At 37.2% G+C, this 19,243-nt stretch overlaps 1 protein-coding gene across 1 annotated transcript in view; it reads right to left on the reverse strand.

Moving 5' to 3' along the window:
- Positions 1 to 19,243, reverse strand: part of wnt6 (wingless-type MMTV integration site family member 6) — a 41,522-nt gene that overhangs the window by 17,869 nt on the left and 4,410 nt on the right. The window contains exon 2 of the mRNA XM_015387259.1: positions 6,539 to 6,759. Within this exon, the coding sequence (XP_015242745.1) occupies positions 6,539 to 6,759 (221 nt within the window). The remainder of the gene's footprint in view (positions 1 to 6,538; positions 6,760 to 19,243) is intronic.

A 19,243-nucleotide genomic window follows, 5' to 3' on the forward strand; every position in this document is an offset into this window, starting at 1 on the left:
GGATGGTCAGTAAGAATAACCCTAATGTATCCTGGTGAAAATTATCTGTCATCCAGTTCATAGTCATTCCAAATAGGTAAAAAAAAAGACAACACAAAACAAACCACTGGACTTTGTTGTCCAAGCTTGACGATGTTTCACTTTCCATCCAGAAAGCTTTTTCAATTCATCTCGACCTCAACGACTACATGCTACATACTATGCTACATAGAGTCCTGCACGGGTTGAGTTTTACCAACCCGCACCTGCCCGAACCCGTTAGGATGACTACCGAACCTGACCCGTCACCCGCGGATATCTTCAATTCAAATCTGAACCCGTTAACACATCAAGCTATAGTACGCTGCACTGCAGAACAGCGCCATTAACACTGCAGCAGACGTGTATGCACTGACTGTGGCCTTTTTGGAGGGTAGCCCACACTGCCGGCAGGGCTTTAAGCGACAGCAAGGGTGACCCCAGTGCCTGATTAATATAACATTTCTGATGTCCATAACAACACACACGCATAAAAAAAAATCACCAACTACCCGCCCGCACTAAAAAAATATCCGTTTATTTTTATTTATGTATTTTTCACCCGCAAAAGAGCATTTTAGCGGGTGACCCGTCGGGGACCCGCGGGTACCCGACCCGTTGCAGGACTCTAATGCTACATTCATACATCAAGCGCTGGAAGCAGCAAAAACATGTCTGCTGCTTCATTTTTTATGCTTGTTCACATTGAGGTCAGATGCGCGTCAAGTGCATCTTTGACGCTCCTGAAGTGCATCTCGTAAAGTGTGTCCAGATGCGTCTGATGCTTCTGCTGCTCCTGTGTTCAATGGCAGAGAGCGGCTTTCTGCTATATGGCTGTGAACAGTAGATAAAAAGTAGTTTTAATGTTTTAAGTGAGAAAGTTCACCTAAACATCATCTGTGCAGTCAGTTCATCAAGATTACGATTATGGCTTCAAATATTATTTCGGTGTCGGAGCCGCTCAGACCCCAGTACACCAGTGGTGCTCTGTCACTGGAAATCCCCTTCGATGGCAGCCTCTGGCCCTGTCGCGTCTTCAGGGTTTTCTGCTAATGTTCGAGGCAGCTGGAAGGCGTTTTTCATGCACGTAATCCAAACTGCAGGCACCACAATAATAAAAGTGAATGTGTTTTGCCGGCAAGTTAGGTAATTTTAAGGCAATTTAGGCGTCCATAAACTGTTTCAGAGAAGTGATCATAGTGATCTGCATCAGCAGTGCTGTGTCTGTCTCCCTGCTCCCAGAACTCCCAGATCAGCTTCTCTGATTGGTTGATGTGACACGTCAAGCAGCAAAAGTTAAATTTTTCAAACTCCTGCAGCTGCTGCTTTTGAAGTGCGTCCTGCGCGTCAGATGTCAGAAACTCGTGAGGCTCTGCTTTAGCTGCCTAGACGCGCTGCTCCTGTTGCTTAAACCATGCTGCAGGACCTTTGGCTGTGCCTTGATGTGCGTCAACCATTGACTTTGCATGTAAACTAGCTGCTTCTGCTGTCTCTAGCGGATGCAGTCTGAACGTCGTCTAAGGGATGGACCTGTTTTTTCCGTTCAATTTGTATATTTTTTGCATGTGCATGTTTGGGCCACTCTATAAGCCTGGAACTCAAACGCTACTCCCGACATTTCGAATTGAGAAAGCTTTCTGGATGGGAAGCGAAACGTCTTTAAACTTGGAAAACAAAGTCCAGTGGTTTGTTTTTTTAACTTTTCTTTCCACTTTTATGGAACCCTAATGTAGAAAACAAAAAAGGGTACTTGGGTGCATGGTTCTAAAGAAACATAATTTAATATGTATAACCTGCACTCTGTGATGTGGATAAGGTTGTATACACCAAGCATGCTCATATTGTTTTGATAATCCCTTTTGACTCTAAATAGAATTCCAGAACTGGTCACAATGAGCACACATTCAGAGACGTATGTGCCAAATGCTGGTAGAACCACAAAACTATCTGAAAGCCAGATTACAACTGAGGCAGCTAGTTAATAGAGTTGAAAAGAGCCTGACCACCCTGTAACACCTCATGGTAAAGCCACAGCTAGGTCTGGTCTAAGACCAACCAACTAAATAAGCCATTCTACAGTGAATCCTCCCCAGAGCCTCCTATTAGAACATTCCCAATTCAACTAAATGCAAAAAGGGACACGAGGTAAGAAATATTCCGGCAAAAAAAAAAAGCCTTTTCATAGGAATAAACCTCAGTTAGTGTATTGCTTAAGAGCCCTAAATTGAATCTGATGTAGAGTTGTCTTCTACAACTGTAACTGATCCCCTCCATGTTTATTTCAATCTCTTATCCAACTACTTATAATGCTGTTAGTACTTAAGATTCCCGAGAAAACACCATTGTTATAACAAGAATCAATATAAATGAGGTTGTTTACTGGCACATCCATCAGTTTTTCAGCTACATCTAAATGCCTTAGCAGCTTTAGCTCCCGCTTCTGTGAGCACCAGAGCTTTTACCCTTTGTGGTATAACTTTTTTGTTTTTTTCATTTCTTTCCACACTGCTTCTTGGATTTCGTCATTATTTTACAACTGTGCACGAAGGTACTCTTTTGCTTAACACCATTCTAATTTTAAAACATTTCATATAATGTGACTATGCCCCTTTAAAGCTACTTCATTTCCAAGCATTTACATACTGTAGCTGTGTTTTGATGAAAGGACAGAGATGAGGTCTAAGCACATACTGACACCAACTGATTTCAAGAACAAAACATCCTAATCAAGACATTACCAACCACACCCAAACGTTAAAACATTGCAATGACTTGAACTGAGATTCAACTCTTTTGACTTAAAATTATTTTCTAACTTTTCTCAGAATATTCTTGTTTCTTGGAGCTATAGAAAGCAATTAGAATTTTTTTTTTAATTAGCAAAAATGCATATTTTGAGAATCCTTAATTTGTATCTAAGGAAAAATCAAGTCATAGTGCAATACTTCTGTCAAAGGTAACGTATCAAAACATCCCACTGATACAAAAATAGGACTGCCAAAAGTTTGCATTTACAGTGATAACAACTTACGCAAGCAGAAATCTCATACCAGCGTAGCAGAGCAGAATGTCTAACTACATGTCAATGAGGTAAAGTAAACCACTTAGGAGGGATAAATACAGAGTTGCATTTATTTTGACATTTACTGGTACCAATGTATGATAAACAACCATTAAGGGCAAAAACAAGGTAATTGAGGCCAAATGCTTCAAAACAGAGGAGCACTTTGGCTTCTTTTATAGACAGGCAGGAATGTGTGATTAATTGTCTTCAACTGGTAGCTTCTTGCCCCCTTTCGCTTTCTCTTCATTGTTCCCTTCTTTTAGGTACTGTATATATCTTTGCGAGTACCTTTTCTAAAAATGTTTTCTTCAAAGAATTCTCAAAATAGACAGCAGAAACATTCACTTATAAGAACTTCTCTTTCTCCTTTTGTTGACATTTACGAGCAAACTATTGAAAATATTTACTTTTCCCGATAGAAAGCTTATTTTGTTTTCTCGGAAGGAACAGTAGGTTTGCCAAAAAGATAAATCATTGTAGACCTTTTTTTTTTTTTTACCTAGTTTATTATAGCAACATTAACATTAATTAGAAAACAGCAACTAGTAATAGATGAGAACAAAATGAGTTTAGAAATACTTTGGCACATTTTTGGTTGTCTAAACTTATATTAAATTCCTTGTTTGTTAACTCAACACACCAGTTAAACATGAGACAAGCAGCTCTTGAAGAATCTAATCACACAACAGAAAAAACCAGAAAAAACCAACAACCAGTAATTGCTAAGGACCCAGCAGTGACCTAGCGTCAGTTATATTAGAGACTTCAAAGAGCTGGAGCAAGATGTTAAGAGATCCTAAAGGAGATGATAGGAAAAAGTAATCTTGGGTAATCATTTCAAGCGTGCCCAATCTGATGAAGATGAGATTCAGTCAAGTGTGAATATGTCTGCTCTGAAATACAACAGCTGCCATTGTCTGTCAAAGACAGGGACGTGAACACAAGTGGATGTAGGGATGCCAGCTAAAATCTGAAGGTAATAGTCAATAACTATGCAGGAAAATGGAATCAGATTGTTTAACATGTTTCATGATTACAGATAATCTTGGTTTTGAAATGCTGAAATGTATTTATGATGTGTATTTTCTGTATTTAAAAATGTTAAAGATCTTTACTTTTTAATAGATTTGTGACCTAAATGAAACTGTTCAATGTAATATTTCCTAAGTGGTATTTCTTAACAAGTGATCAGCTGTTGAGCTTATAATTCCAACACTTTAGCTTAGGTCCTAATAGAACCATAACATTTCCAAAATGTGGTGGGATGGTCTCTGCAGTGTCTGGCGTAGGTCTTCTGAGGCAAATTGAGAGGACAGCACATTACCAATATAGAGACTTGTGAAACACAACAGGAGTGAAACTTTATCTATTCTGCACACCTAAAAACTTGTGTTAAAACAGAAGATAGATTTTGCACATTGGCCTCTTATCAGCACTTCCATCACAGCCTAGTAGTTTTCTCTTTTTTATGTAAAATGTTTTAATGCTTTTTCTTCTCCCACAATTAAAATCCTCTCCACAAACCATTATGGCTTGGTTAAAATAATAAGTAGCTCATATTGCATCAATTACCCTCTCCAGACCAATTAAGACTAAGAAGAGTTTAGTGCTGTTGCAAATATACATCCATATAGCTCACATTGGTTCCCATCAGGGGAAAAGCATGGACACCCCTAAATTGTATTTACATTTTGCTGTATTCAAGTTTTTATGTCAAAACACACATGTTAGGTTGTCATAGATCAAGTCCCAGGATGGTATAAGTAGTAAGAGAGAAGCAAAACAGTTTTACGTATAATTCCAGAATTGTAAAACGTATGCACCTCATTCACAGAACACCTAAAGAATAGTGGAATTTATGTGGGCAACTTTTTGCTGGCATTTTGCTTGTAAACAAATTGTTTTGCAAAAAGAAAAAAAAATGAATCGATTACTTCTCTGGTGCTCACAGAGAACAGAAGGGAATGTATAGTTTTATTCAGAATTAGTTGGGTGATTTAAATGCTTTTATATCACTTAAAGTTAGCTGGTAATTTTCTTTGGGTTAGAAACTTGTCAGTGATAGGAAAAGTAGAATGTCATGCACCATTTAATTTTTACCAATAGTCTTCTCCCAGAAGACTGTTTATCTTTTCACAAGCTCATTTTTTCTCTGGTTTGGGATTTCATAGCTTAAACTCAAGTAGATAAATAATTTTCCACTGTCATTCATTTATAAGGCGAAAGAACACACCTGCAGGCCTTTTAGTGATTGCTTTAACATTTGATGTTTCAGCCATGTTTGTCTCGATTTTAAATCACTAGATAACTATTTATAAACTGATTGTAGGAATAATCCAGTTTTCAATTAAATGTAAATGCACAATATACAGCCAAAGTTAAAGTTTTATCTGAGAAGAGGTGTGGCCACAAAAAGCTTAACAATTAGTTATGGCTGGATATACCTTAACTTTGAAAGCACATGTTATGTTTGTGGAAATTTTTGAAGCCGGCGGGGAAGAAAACTGTTTTCATAGCTGCTAAACAGTTACTTAAAAGATACAGTTAAATATGATTTTGTACAAAAACAAACTATTTTATTGCAGCTTTCGCTATTGTACCAAATGTACAAAAACACAACTTGACAAGGTTAAAACTCTACTTAAGGTCTAGAATTTTTTTTAATAATTATTTGTAATGCACTTAGAAGGAAAAAATACACATCATAAATAAATTTTTGAATTTCAAAACAAATATTATGTTTTCAGCCTAGGGGAGTAATAAGTGCTATTGTTAAAGTGGCAGGATCAATGTATTACAATTGAACATACAAGTCAGCTGTTGCGTGGTAATTTTTTAGATACAAGACTTTACAAGGTTTACTGAGAATATTGTTAGCTGAAACAGCTGCTTGCTACTTTGATTATTTTATGTGGTATGGTTTCCTCATTTATTCTACCCTAAATCATTTTTCAGCTTCCTGGGAAAAAGCAATAAAGATTAGTACTGAACATTTTTATGTCTTTTTCATATTGTGCATGACATAGAAGTAACTGTAATGCAAGGGCTTACATTTTATTAAAGGTATAGGGGATCACTATTTGGGTATTGTAGGTGAGAAACCTCAAAGTCACTTTTAGAGTAACTGCACAAGTGCAAAACAATTCTGCATGCCCTTTCACCCCCCGGGGGAATGCTTAGCATGCACGAGCCTTGTTGACCTTATGTACACCTGTGTTTATGGTCTAACTGCATCTGCATTGTTTTTAACTTAAAGTGATGTACCAATAATTGGTGCCAACATTTTACTAATGTTCTTAAACAACAGTAGTATCTTCCTTTACATCCAAAATGAAGCTCATTAGGAGCTTAACCCTGTTCATACAAGACTTAGATGGATATAATACAGTTTTTAGAAAAATAAACTCAAAATCAAGTTCCTAATATAACCAAATTAGACATTTCTTCCACACTCACCTTGCTGAAGTACTTTGCCAAAGTATTTGTTGTGACTTGTGCAGTTCCACCGCCGGTACCTGAACTGGTACTGACACTCTCTGACACCCAGCCTTGCTCCTTTGGCCACCTCGCTGACGATTTCTGGTTGAGTTTGGCACAACTCAGCCTGCTTTCCAGCTAGGCGCTTTGCCTTCCTGCAAATGCTGTTGGGATCCATGACCAAGGGACTTCCCACTGCCCTGTAGAAGTTTGAACCATGTTAGAAAGTACAGTAATATACAAATTGTCATATTTTATTTTTTGATTTACAAATAAAAAGGAAAAAAAAAACAGTAGCAACCTCAAACCAACAATAAATAGATTTTCTTTTTGGCTCCTAAGCCTCCCAGCTCTGTCCACCACATCTCAGTTTTGGCTGCACTGCATCTCTTGAATGAGGAAGTGGTAGACAACAGCATGCAGGATCCCAAAGCTTTGAAATAAGACCATATTTTTCTGTTTGATTGCATCTGGAAGAACTATTCGGTCCTTACAAAGTTGCATGTTACATCATTGGACAACTCTCAACAGAAAGTCCATTCACAATCTCTCTTAATGCTGCTGAGGTTGATTTTGGTAAACCAGAATGCAGGTTTTCTAGATTTTCAGACGATAGAAAGTTTTCTGTATTTGATCCGGCAGTCCCACTACTTAAACCACATGTGGCCCCTAAGTCACCCCAGAGCCCCTTTTAAACTTCCATAGCTTAAACCTTCTCATTCAAAAGTATACATACTTTATTACAGATATGGGGAAAAAACTTGTGAGGGAAAAATAAATAAGGTTGGTGTAAATATTTGAAATGTTAACACATATATAGATTCATCATTGTATAAATACTACTCCAGACCTCCTAGAAAGCTATGACAGATGATTGTATATAATATAGATAAATAGTTTATTCTAACTCTTAATGGGGAAAAGAGGCTTGGATTAACAATCTGAAAATGCTGCCAGGATCTGGGGTATCATTTTTGGCCACAGGTTCTTTATTTTTAAAGAATTATATTTAAAGCTTTGTTTCCATTCTCTATTTTCAATATATCAGCCATCAACACTACAGTGAACAGCAGTGCAAGCTCTGAGTTTGTAAGGATACGTTTCTCACAGCATCCCACTTTATTCTATTGTGCCCTATGTTGACGCTTTCATCTGATCTACAACTTTTGTGGAACATGCATGGCAAGAGAACGTGAGAATTGAAGAAAAGGTGCTCCACCTCATCGTTTTTCATTCAGCCTTGGCCTTGTAAATCGCACCTCCTGATATCCTTCATCTGCCTTGAGAGTTTGTTTTAAGAAGCTGAGCAAACACTCTCACCAGTCCTCTCCCCTGGCGGTCTCATGCTTAGGGAGACATGTGCATACGCAGACACACACATGCAGATCGCTGTACCTCTGATAAATAATAAGAAAAGCTGACATTTCAGGGGATGACAGAATGAAAACACCTTCTATAGGGAATCTTGTGCTAGCCTTGGATCCATACAATCATGCTGGGGAAAAAATCATGCATGGAGGTTGGGACTGTTGCGAATACTTTTGCAAGGCAGTGTACAATTAAAACAAAAAAAACACACTGTAAAGAAAATGAAATAAAAAAGTATAATTAAACAAGTTGGGAAGTAATACCATGGATTAAAAACTGCCATTGCTACACATGGATTTTAGGGTAAAAAATAATCAACAAACATATTTATTTGTATGCTCCTTAAACAACCAATGGTTCAATCCTTTTAGGTTTATTGTGTGTGTTGACAACATTTCTATGGAAACAGTGCAATCATGTTATCGTCATAAAGGCACACAGACAGTCAGTGGGTGTTAATTAGCAGGTAGTGCTACAATATTTAGCAACACACACTCCACCTCTAAAAACCACTCATTACCCAACAACTGCCGTCAGGCACCATGCGTTTGCTTGTCTGCATGAGTAGGTGTATGTATTTGTTTGAAAAAGTAATAAGAAACAAACTCAGACAAAGCTCAAATCAATCTTTAGGTAAATACTTTTTCATCACAGTGCAACTTGGTTGTTTCGGCTTGTTTGTTTTAAGCCCTGAAGTGTTTATTTACCAGAGGCAATGATTGGAGGCTGACTCCATTTAAGAATCATCAGACTATTTTTTTTATGGTTGGAGGTGTAAAGTTGTAAAAGTATTCAATCTGGTGGATGGTTTTCTATTTTTATTCCTCAAATAGCTCTGCTCTAAAAGTGGAATGACATGTGATTTTTTTCACTGCAAGTTTCTTTCACACTTCATCTCACATCAAAAAGTTGCTCACATATCATAGCACATCATGTGATAGAGTAAATTTAAACTCATCCTAATGGCTGCTATTAGTCAAAAATATCTTATGTATCTAAGAAAGAGTAAGTTAAAGTAAGGGTAAGCTCAGAAGAGTCCAAAACACTAAGGAGCCATTTTCAGCGAAGTTGTAACTAGACAAAATAAGAAAACTAAATTAAAGTTTACGCTTTGTTAAGACATCCTGCAGTGTCCTTATTTTAAGGGAGGGAAGTTGTTCTTTAAGCAGTCTGTCCAATTAATAATGCAACTTAAACCATCAACAATCCAGAGGTTGTAAATATGCACTGTCTGATATGTAAACTCTAGAATTATTCAGAAAAGAAATGTCATCACACAGGAGACCATTGATAAAAGATGTAATTCTGTTTAAACATACAGTATTTTGGCTAAAAAGAGATCAAGTACAAAGATCTGTTCTTAAATTACCTATCATAAAGAGACCACACATAACCCATAAACACAACACAAATATTGCCTTTCATTCATCCATTTGATCGATTTCTTTGGGGAAAATTACAAGATCAACATACAGAACAGCACCTCAAACATGCTGTAATGTATTGGAGCACGTCTGATGCTGTGGGCCTGTTTCTCTTCAGAAGTCCCAGATTTACGAAATCTTTGAAACACTGGAACATATAAAAAATTCAGTCAAATCTACCCATATACCAGAAAATGGATTATTGCTAGCAGGTGGCTCAAAACAAATGGCACAATCTACATAGAACTTGTTTATCAGTCATAAACTCAAACTTTTTCCATGACCACACCAGCCAAGACCTAAAGCCAACAAAACATTAAGGCTCCAGAGAAATTATGGAAAGAGAAATATTGCTCTATGTATGAGAGACTCAGCAAAGGTTTTACAAGATATTAAGAGCAGGAGAGCCAATAATTCTGATTACATGACTCCGTTAATATCCAAGAATTTCATTACAAAGTATTAGCATGAGATTTTTTTGAAAATGTATAGAGCCAGTGCAAGTGCAGTAAAATAATATATCATATGCTGTATCACACATGTCTTTGTTTGTGTGGGATTGTACTATTTGGTATTATTTACTATTAAGTACTACTGTTGAGTACTTCATCCACCACTGGTTTGGTGTGCACAATATCAGGAAACCAGTTTACAGTATAACTGGTACCGTCTCTTGTAGTTTACTAATAGTTTGTGCAATTTATGGGAATTTACTGACTCTATAGACCTAACTGTTGTTAGGTTCCTAACATTCGCAGTCTGTAATAACATGAACACATTTTGACATGTTGATTAAAAATCTTCATCAGCATCTTTTTTCCAGCATGAAATTATCTTGATGTAGGTAAAATATCATCAAACAGAATGAACAACATTCAGCTGATGTTATAGTGACATATATTGATTTTTATGTGGAATCAACGCTTCATGTATTGTTCATTTTATATTTTCCGTTGACCACAACAGTACAAGCTGAGACCGGATCTGGCCCAGGGGCCATAAAATGCCTGCTGAATTAGGATAAACGTTTTCGCCATATTCCCCCGGAGACTGGGTATGCATACCAAACACACTGGACATCCTTAGAAGTTTGGAGGCATGATGGGCATGATGAGAGTTGAAGAGCTGGATTGCTGTGGTGAACTCAGGTGGAAAAGAAGACCAGTGGAAAAAAAGGGCCAAAAATAGGATGACTGGTTTAAATGATGGGATCAACTTCCTGTAAATGCTCAAGCCTCTTTTGCCCATGTTTGGAGAAAAAAACTTTGAAGTGTTCCACCTTAAACAGTATTGCGTGGAGATACTGCAGTGTAGTCTCCAGAGAGTAGACATTAAGACTGAAAAGAAGAGCTTAGATGTACAAAAGCAGTGATGAGTAAAAGTCAGTATTGATTACACAAATACATACTTTAACAATTAAACTAACTAATCAGCAGAAATATATGCAATGCACTACTTGAGCTACTGATTTACTTTGTGGTCGACACAAATATGTTTTTCTAAAATCATTACATTACACGGTACCCTGCCAAAGCTTTCTTATTTCAAACATGAGGCGAAAACAATGAAGTTCAATCCATCCTACTGGGATATTATTTTAAATTGGTGCTGAAAGGAGTATAAAATGCATAAAATGAATTTAAAGGATATACTCTATATTTTCAGAAGTTTGTTAAAAAAAAATACGGAAAAAAAGGCAAAAGATTCAACCCACTTCAAAGGATATGTTAATTTTCACCTGTAACAAGAGCTGCAAGGGTTTTGTTATCAATTTTTAACTTTATCCAGAAATTCTCCACTGGATTTGGATCTTGACTTTAACATATTCACTTTTAAACATATTAAGATTATTTCTTTTCTAAAAGCACACTGCAGCTCTGTTTGTATTTTTAAGGACATTGTTTTGTTAAAAGTCAACCCCTTGCCTCTGCCTCATGCTTTTGCAGGCTCTGACTGTCTCTCTTCCTGGTTCACCCTGTACTACCTCCTTCCATTGTACCATCAGCCTTGACAAGCTCCCCTGTCCCTACAGTAGATAAATATCCCCATGGAATGATGGTATCACCACCATGCTAGTTTTCTGCGACACAATTCAGTTTGCAAAAATCCAGGCTTGCTTTCTTCTCCATACCCATAGCTTATGGGAATCTTTAAATCACTCCAACTTCATTATAACTTTATCCCTGATCTGTATCTTTCTCATTATTTATAAAGCTGTTTGTTTGCTACCTTTCTTAAACAAACGTGTCTCTTTTTGCAAACCAGCTATATTTGTACTATGATTAAATTACACTAATTAAATTACTTTCCTGTTCACTAATATAGAAACTTTCCATAACAATTGTTTGCAACATACCTTAATAAGTGTGTCAAACCCAGAATGAGGAAAATAGATTGAAACTCAAATAAATCACAATGGTAAGGTTAAAATGTGACAATTTGTGAAATAATGTTAGGCAATATTAAATTGGGCAGTAAACAATCTTAAAAATACTGTAAGGCTTCAGCGGTTTTAAGTGCTTGTGCACACAATGTTAGAGAAATTTTCTTTGGACCTGTTATATGCATGTCTTTTACACTGGTATGCATAATTATCCAAAAACAGATTAAATGTAGTAAAAAATTGCCAAATGCTTGACAGGGAGAATCTTAAAGCCCGGCAGTAATATGATTCCTGTTCACATAGTGCCTCTTCTTTGCTCTCTGTCATTTGGGATACAGATTCAGAGCTGATAAGTAAAGGAGGATGTACTGTCTTTGATAGCATCAAAGGTTTGAGGAAACTGTCTTGCATGAACAGTTCTTTGTGACGATAAAGCCTCTGAGGAAGAGGACAAAAGCAGTCAGATATAAAACAAAATGAAGACTCAAACAGACTAAAATCATTGATAGTAAGTGTATCAATGCAGTAATCGTCTGGAACAAGTTCACAGACTGTACCTTTAAGATCTATATCATGCATTGGCTATGTCAGACGGGGTATTTTGTATGGTACTGTAGTATCTACTGTTGTAGATACTTCAAATAATTTATTTGATGATGTCTACAACAACATTAAAATGTTTAAACTTTCAAAAACAATAAATAAAATAAGTAAAATGGAATTATGGTTTTAAATATAGATTCAGATTAAGAAATGCATGCTAAATTATTACATTTTAGGCTGCAGATAAAGGTCACAAAGAAATTTAACTGTGGAAATCTCAATTCCTTTGGTTTTATTAAAGATTTTAGGCACCGTAAATGAACTGCACTGCACTGTATGAGGCCCTTCTTTTTACACTCCACCCACATATGAGTGAAGTTTATCCCTCCCTAATCCCCCAGATATGCTGAAGATGAAGACAGTTATGACAAATGCTTGTTTTAAACACAAGAATGAACAGAAGTTTGTTTTCCATCTTTGGAAATCAACTTCAGACAGACAGACAGACAGACATTACCTGCTTCTTTACTTATTTGACAGAAGTTAAAACCAAGAGGCCTCTTCAGCTGTTCATTACAGGATATCACAGCAACACAGTTCTAACAATCATTCAGGAAAAATGCACACATTTAGAAACTCCACAAAATTCAATGTTCATTTTTTTGGTCGATTAAGGAAACCTGAAAAGAAGCAGGTGGACTAGATATTGACCCTTGTAAAGTAAGTATGCGAAAGGTTTGATTGCTCCACCTGGGTCAGGGTTAAGTCCACCTAAAGTAAAGGGAGATTGACAGATGATCTCAAACCTACTATAGTCTGCTGTAATGAAGCCTTTCTCTATCTATGTTGCAAACATCAGCTCTGGTAATGAGATATAGATCACAAATTCAAGAAAATCAGATTGTACAGAATGAGAAAAATAATCAGTATTTAGCAAACAATTGTGAATATACTATACTACAATAATCATCTCCAGAGGTTCCAGGTAAGTTTCCAAAATAGAGCAGGCCTTCTTAATTACCTTGTTAAGCTTCCTTAAGTGATTTGTTCTGATATTGTTACTGATAATGGGCAGAAGAGATCGCATTCGCCACAACAGACTAAAAATATGCAGCCTTTTGCAACAAACAGTAAAGGACCCAAGCTTCTTCAAGAAGTAGTCTGCCCTTTACTTTATCTTCCCACTGTATCTCCAACCTATTAGTTGTCCAGGTCAAGAATAAGGTATTTTTACCCCTCCACCACTTTCGCATTCACCTTTACCTCAACTGCTTTCTTCTTTAATGATTGTAATAGAGTTTGACTTGTTCCTTTTTATTATGAAATCAACTATGATCTCCCTTGTTTCATTCAAATAGAGGATGAGATATCTTCTTTCCCACAACACATCTCAAGGTGGTTAACCATCTCCCTTTAGTAAGTTTCTTGTGCATCTCTGATACACCTCACAACTACAGAGTCATCTGAGTATTTCTGCAGATGAAAGGACTCCATCTTGTTCTGGAAGTTGGAGGTGTACGGAGTAAAATACGGAGTAAAATGAATGGTGAGAGTACAGCTTCCTGTCGTACTGCCATTCTGCTGACTACATGATTACACAATTGACCATTTAGTCTCAAAAACTAGGGTCTTTGCTAGGTAGAAATCTAGATGGATATTTTAGAAATCACATGGAAAAAACATTTGCATTATTGAATTATCCTTGTTACAGTAACAGTTCTTAAGCTCATTGTTAGCTCCAAACCTAAAATGAGGTATGTTGGTAAATTGGTACCTTGGCAGTTTGCCTCTCTGAATTTGTACCAATGTGTTTCTATTTTGCCCAAACATATTGCATTTTGTGCTGGAAAAAAAACAAACTACTTTGTACCCATGCATTTAACCATTAGATATCAATTTATTGCTCAAAAGATTTGGATTAGCTCTAAAGATTATGATATTTTAACTGTTAATAACTTTGATCCCTGTTTGAGATACAACAAGCAATGACCAGGGGATGTCATGATCTTGGGGCTGATGACTGGTCTGATTACTCATTTCATTCACCTGCTTATCTCTGCGCAGTTCTCATTACTGTTTATCTGATCCACCTGCTTCAGCCTCCATTTAACCTGCCTTCTAACAGTCATAAGTGCCAGATTATTTGAGCCTTTGATGAGAGTTCTCTAGCGTAACTCTAGCATAACATTTCTCGGCTGTGAGATCATAAGTCTATCAATTAATCAATCAATTAACCTGAGTTTTTCTGATTGCCTGGTTCTGACCTGTTCTGCCTCTGGAACTCTGAGCCTGCCTATCGCTGTTATGATCTGTTTGCCTGACCTGTCCTCGGACCCCAGCTGGATTCTGCCTGTTTATCTCTGATCTCCTGGTCCTGACTCCTGAGCATGCCCTCGACACCAGCTTTGGCTTTGCCCTCTGGATTATCCTGCCTTGCTTCATCTCTGCTCAGTTCTGATATTCTGACTCTCTGGGTGCGCCCACTGCATCTTGTTGGCCACCGACCGGCTACAATCAGCCTCATTCTCTGGGCATGGACTTAACTCTAAGACCTACTTAGTCACTCAAACGCTGATTATAATCCTCCGTCATATTGACGTGGTAACCCCAATGTTAACCTGTGTTCTACCCCTGCAGTTTTTTTTTTTTTCTAGTTCTCAGATAACTACTGGTAAAGCGTGAGCCTACCACACTTTATAGCCTACCAATCTGCATATCAGTGAGAGAACATGTGCCCTCTAGTGTGGTTGTAGTGTGGTGACTAAAAATGCAATAATAAATTCAATGAAACTTTTATTTCAACGAGTGAAACATCAACGTGAATTTTAAATACAGGAATTTTTATATTTGGTTTTTGTTGTCAACAAGGAAATGTTATGTTGTTCTCTACCCAAAGAGTTGGTTCTACCAAAGCTGTAGGACAAAAATCATGAAAAATGATGATTATTTCTGATAGTATCAAACTTGGGAGAAACAAAATCTTTAAAAAGTTTAACCACTGGAACTGTTTAAGTGGCAAAGACTTTAGGACTAAGTATTTTTTTTATAAATTGTCCTACATTGCAGCTGTACTGGAACAGGTGAAATACAACTAACGGGTAGCCTTTGTAGTAGGTTAATGAGGCCTGACTATCATCTGACTTTATTTCAGCATTGCGGAACTTTACTTCAAATTCAGATGGTCTTGTTTTAAAAAAATGTAAACTCTTTATTACATGTGCCACCATGGCTAAAGCTGTATAAACAAAACATCTTGCACACCAAGCATGCAAAAACAAGAAAGCTAAGATGCATGCTAAAGCTTGTTGGGCCTAACTAAGACCAAAGGTTTTACGAAACCAAAATGTAACAAGAAGTTCATATTAAACAAAAGGCAGATGAGGAAGTGTGTCAAATTCTAACATTTTGTGGAAAAAATATATGTGCCAAAAGGAAAGAAAAAATAACATGTCAAATGCAACCCATGGTAACAAATTAAATGAGCTGACAAAAGTTTTGAGATTAAACCACCAAATCTAAAGTTTGACGGTGAAACATACACCCTCCCAGTATAAGTGACCACAAAAATATCTTGCAAACATTACCCCATCAGGGCAGATCCATGCCACCTAAAAAGCACACACATCACCCACACACACACACATGCCCACCCACACACCCACTCACACACATCCACATTCTCATCTTGCGATTTGTAGTGAGTACCATGTATTGACTCCCATTGATTTTCAGGGATTTTCAACCCTTTCTATGTCCTAACCATAAAAAAATCCATAACCCAACCAATACCAGTGTGTACCTAAACTAAACTAACTTCCCTCCTTAGCCCTAAACCTAACCAATGGCAAAATACCAGGAAAATATATTCACTTACAACAATCGGACCTCACTTTGCTGGTAAAATAAGAAAAGTGGTTCTCACTCAGATGGCCAAACAGGAGCGCTCATTCTCTCAAACACACACTCACAAACAATTTACTTTCAGTTCTTGCCTGTACCCACTGCCAAACCCACATCGGCATTTAATCTCTATCTCTTCTCATCTCACTGGTACTGATTACACATTTAGCTTTTCAGAGAGGCAGTGAAGTGGACAAAATAAGATCTGCTACAATGAAGCCCTCTTCCAGTGAGGATAGGGGTTTGGATTTTACAGTCTGCAACTGTGATTAAATGATTTTGAACATGGAGACATGTTCCCATAACTACATGACTGAATGAGTGCATACTAAACACATTAACTTAGATCTACTGTTTGGACATATAAACTGAAAATAATAATATACAGAGGGCAAAGATTAAATGCGCTAAAAAGTTTTTAGAATTACTTTCATTTAAGTGAAGCAAGAAATGTATGAATGGAGTGAAAGAAAAAAGTGATTTCAAATAATCGAAAAATATGAAAACAAATTTTGCCAAAAAACAAACTTATATTTGGAATGATGAAGTTGGGCATTTTTTCCACTGTCAAACTAGGACACAAGTAGTAAACAGTTGCACAATTATAAGTTCATACAGAGAATATGTATTATGTTAATTTATGCAACAAGGAGGAAACATGGAGAAATGTTGTCTGAGAGAAAATGCTTGGAAATCTAAAAAAAAAATAAAAAATACTGATTAAAAACTCTATACAAACTTTAGATGTTATTTCTGCTCCAGCCTGTGTGGGAGCATTTCTCTTAACAAATCACCAAGTCCTCATAGTTTAGAGATCATATCAGTAAGGTTTTTAGTAGCAGTGCAAGTCTCAATTTTTACCGTACAATCAGAATTTGTGTACAGGTGCTTGTAAGATCTCAACTGCTCTTACGTAGCCATTATAAAATGTCTTTTTGCAAATAGTGTTATACAGCAAGACTACAGCCGTAGCTACAATCTGAAGTTCATCTGGCTCAGACAGCAACTGCTGAATTAATGGTACATGGTAAATTAACAGAGGGTTAGCCTGTTCACTTTCTTCTAATTTAACTCAAAATGTTCATTTTTACATGAATATGCCTTATTACACAGTACCTTATTGTATGCATCTTCGGTCTTTTTTCACTGTTACGCCTTAATTTCACCTTTGTAAGACAATAAAACTATTTATTGTAATCTATTTTCAGGTTACAGTATGGCATAAACCTCATTGTGTCATTTTTCCTTAAGAATTTGTTTTTTACCTTTGCTTCTTACATTGATCGTCCATGTTTCCTGCATGTTGATCTCAATTGTTGTTTTCCTTGTCGCTTGTCATTTTCTTTTTTTCTTTTTTCTGGCTCGAATGCAATATTGTGTACTATTTAGACAAACGGACATGTGCAAGCATTGTGCATGAGGACCTGTGTCATTGTGGCATGTTCCTGGCAATCTGACAAGCAATGCAGGCCAGTGACAGACACACACAAATAACACAGTTGGCCCCGCTAAGCACTGCAGTCAAAACTAGTATAGAAGAGCAAAGACATTCCTCACTCCTCTGAGCTGTTCTCTCTGCTCTCAGGCCAAATGATTAGAGCGCTTTAATCAGGAGAGGCTCTGAAAGGACAGCTATCTCCAAGCATTTCATATCTCTCACTCTGCGTCTCTCATTGCAGCTCTCTCTTTCCCCTCAGCGACAGGCTATCTGTTTGATAGGCATTTTCCTTCAGAAGACATACAGAGATAGAGACATTCGAGGGGAATGAGCATGAGACAGAGAAGGAGTGATGTGTGATGGTATGTCCAGCTTCTTTCAACAGAGCCAATCATTGTCCGGCTACACTGGAGAGCGACCCACAGGTGTGGCTTAACCTCGGCTGTATCACAGTTGCTCACTGTGTGCGCGCATCTGTCTGTGTGTGCGCATCTAGCTGTGTGAGCAAACAAGAGGGTGAGTGAAAGAAGATGACAATTTATGTCAGTGAGGATAAAAGGGAAGTAGCTGATTCCAAAGTGTTGATTCCCTTAATCCACATCTCTTTTATTTTAAATAAATCTTCTAAATGCATAGCCAATTGAACATTGATTTTAGCTCTTACCTAGTTGGATAGATTTTGGCAGGCATCATGTTAGTTACCTTCCCTTTAAAAAAAAAAAAAGCTATGATCATTTGTGGCATATTATAAGATGTTGTAAGGTGTGGTATAAATGGAGAATATGAGCGGAACTTGAAATTAAATAGAAGTTCGATTTTTACATGTGTTTTGGGGGTTTTGAAAACTGTATTTTGTAGTGGGATCTGTAAAAGCAAAGTAAACTTGAGTTGCTTTCAAAAGCTATGTGGTCTTTGTATAATTATTCTGTTCTAACCACTACTTAAATGGTGCACAGGAGCCGATCACAATGGAGTGAAGCAGCTGCGATGCAATTTAGTTCCTCTAAGTCAATAAGTTCTCAACCAGTTAATGCCATTTTACAGGATTTTAGTCATAGTTTAGGGGGGGAATCTCTTACTCATGAGGAAGAGTGATAGAAGGATCAATTAAAGATGGAATTAGTAACTTGCCTCTAGTACTTCAGGCAGAAAAATTGATGTTTTGGATTTTACACTCCATCTGTGTTCCACGGCCCACATATGGACATTAAATTAGATACATAGCCATCTATAGTCCAATTTATGGCGAAAACAATGGAATTTAAGGCATATATGCCTAAAATAAGGTTACACATTAGGTTATATATTAAACCTGTATTTACCAGGAAAGTTATGTTTGGGATTAACCACCTTTTTTTTAAGGGAGACCTGGAAAGCCACTGTATGGTGGCTGTCTCAGCCTTATTATATAAGGAAATATGGCATTAAGGGTAAGTTAGGAGAAGGATCACTACTCCATATATCAGAGTGATTTGCTGTAGTATAATATGTGTTCTGGATGCTCCCTAACTCCCCCCTACCCCCTTCCTTTGGAAGTAAGGATGGGATCCCAGGGTAGACCTAGAACACATAGAAGTATTTATTTTCCTTTGGCTTTAGAACATGTTGATACACCCCAGAATAAGATG

This window comes from Cyprinodon variegatus, unplaced genomic scaffold (genome assembly GCF_000732505.1).
Source record: "Cyprinodon variegatus isolate N-32 unplaced genomic scaffold, C_variegatus-1.0 Scaffold389, whole genome shotgun sequence".
In the NCBI taxonomy this organism is placed as follows: Eukaryota; Metazoa; Chordata; class Actinopteri; order Cyprinodontiformes; family Cyprinodontidae; genus Cyprinodon; species Cyprinodon variegatus.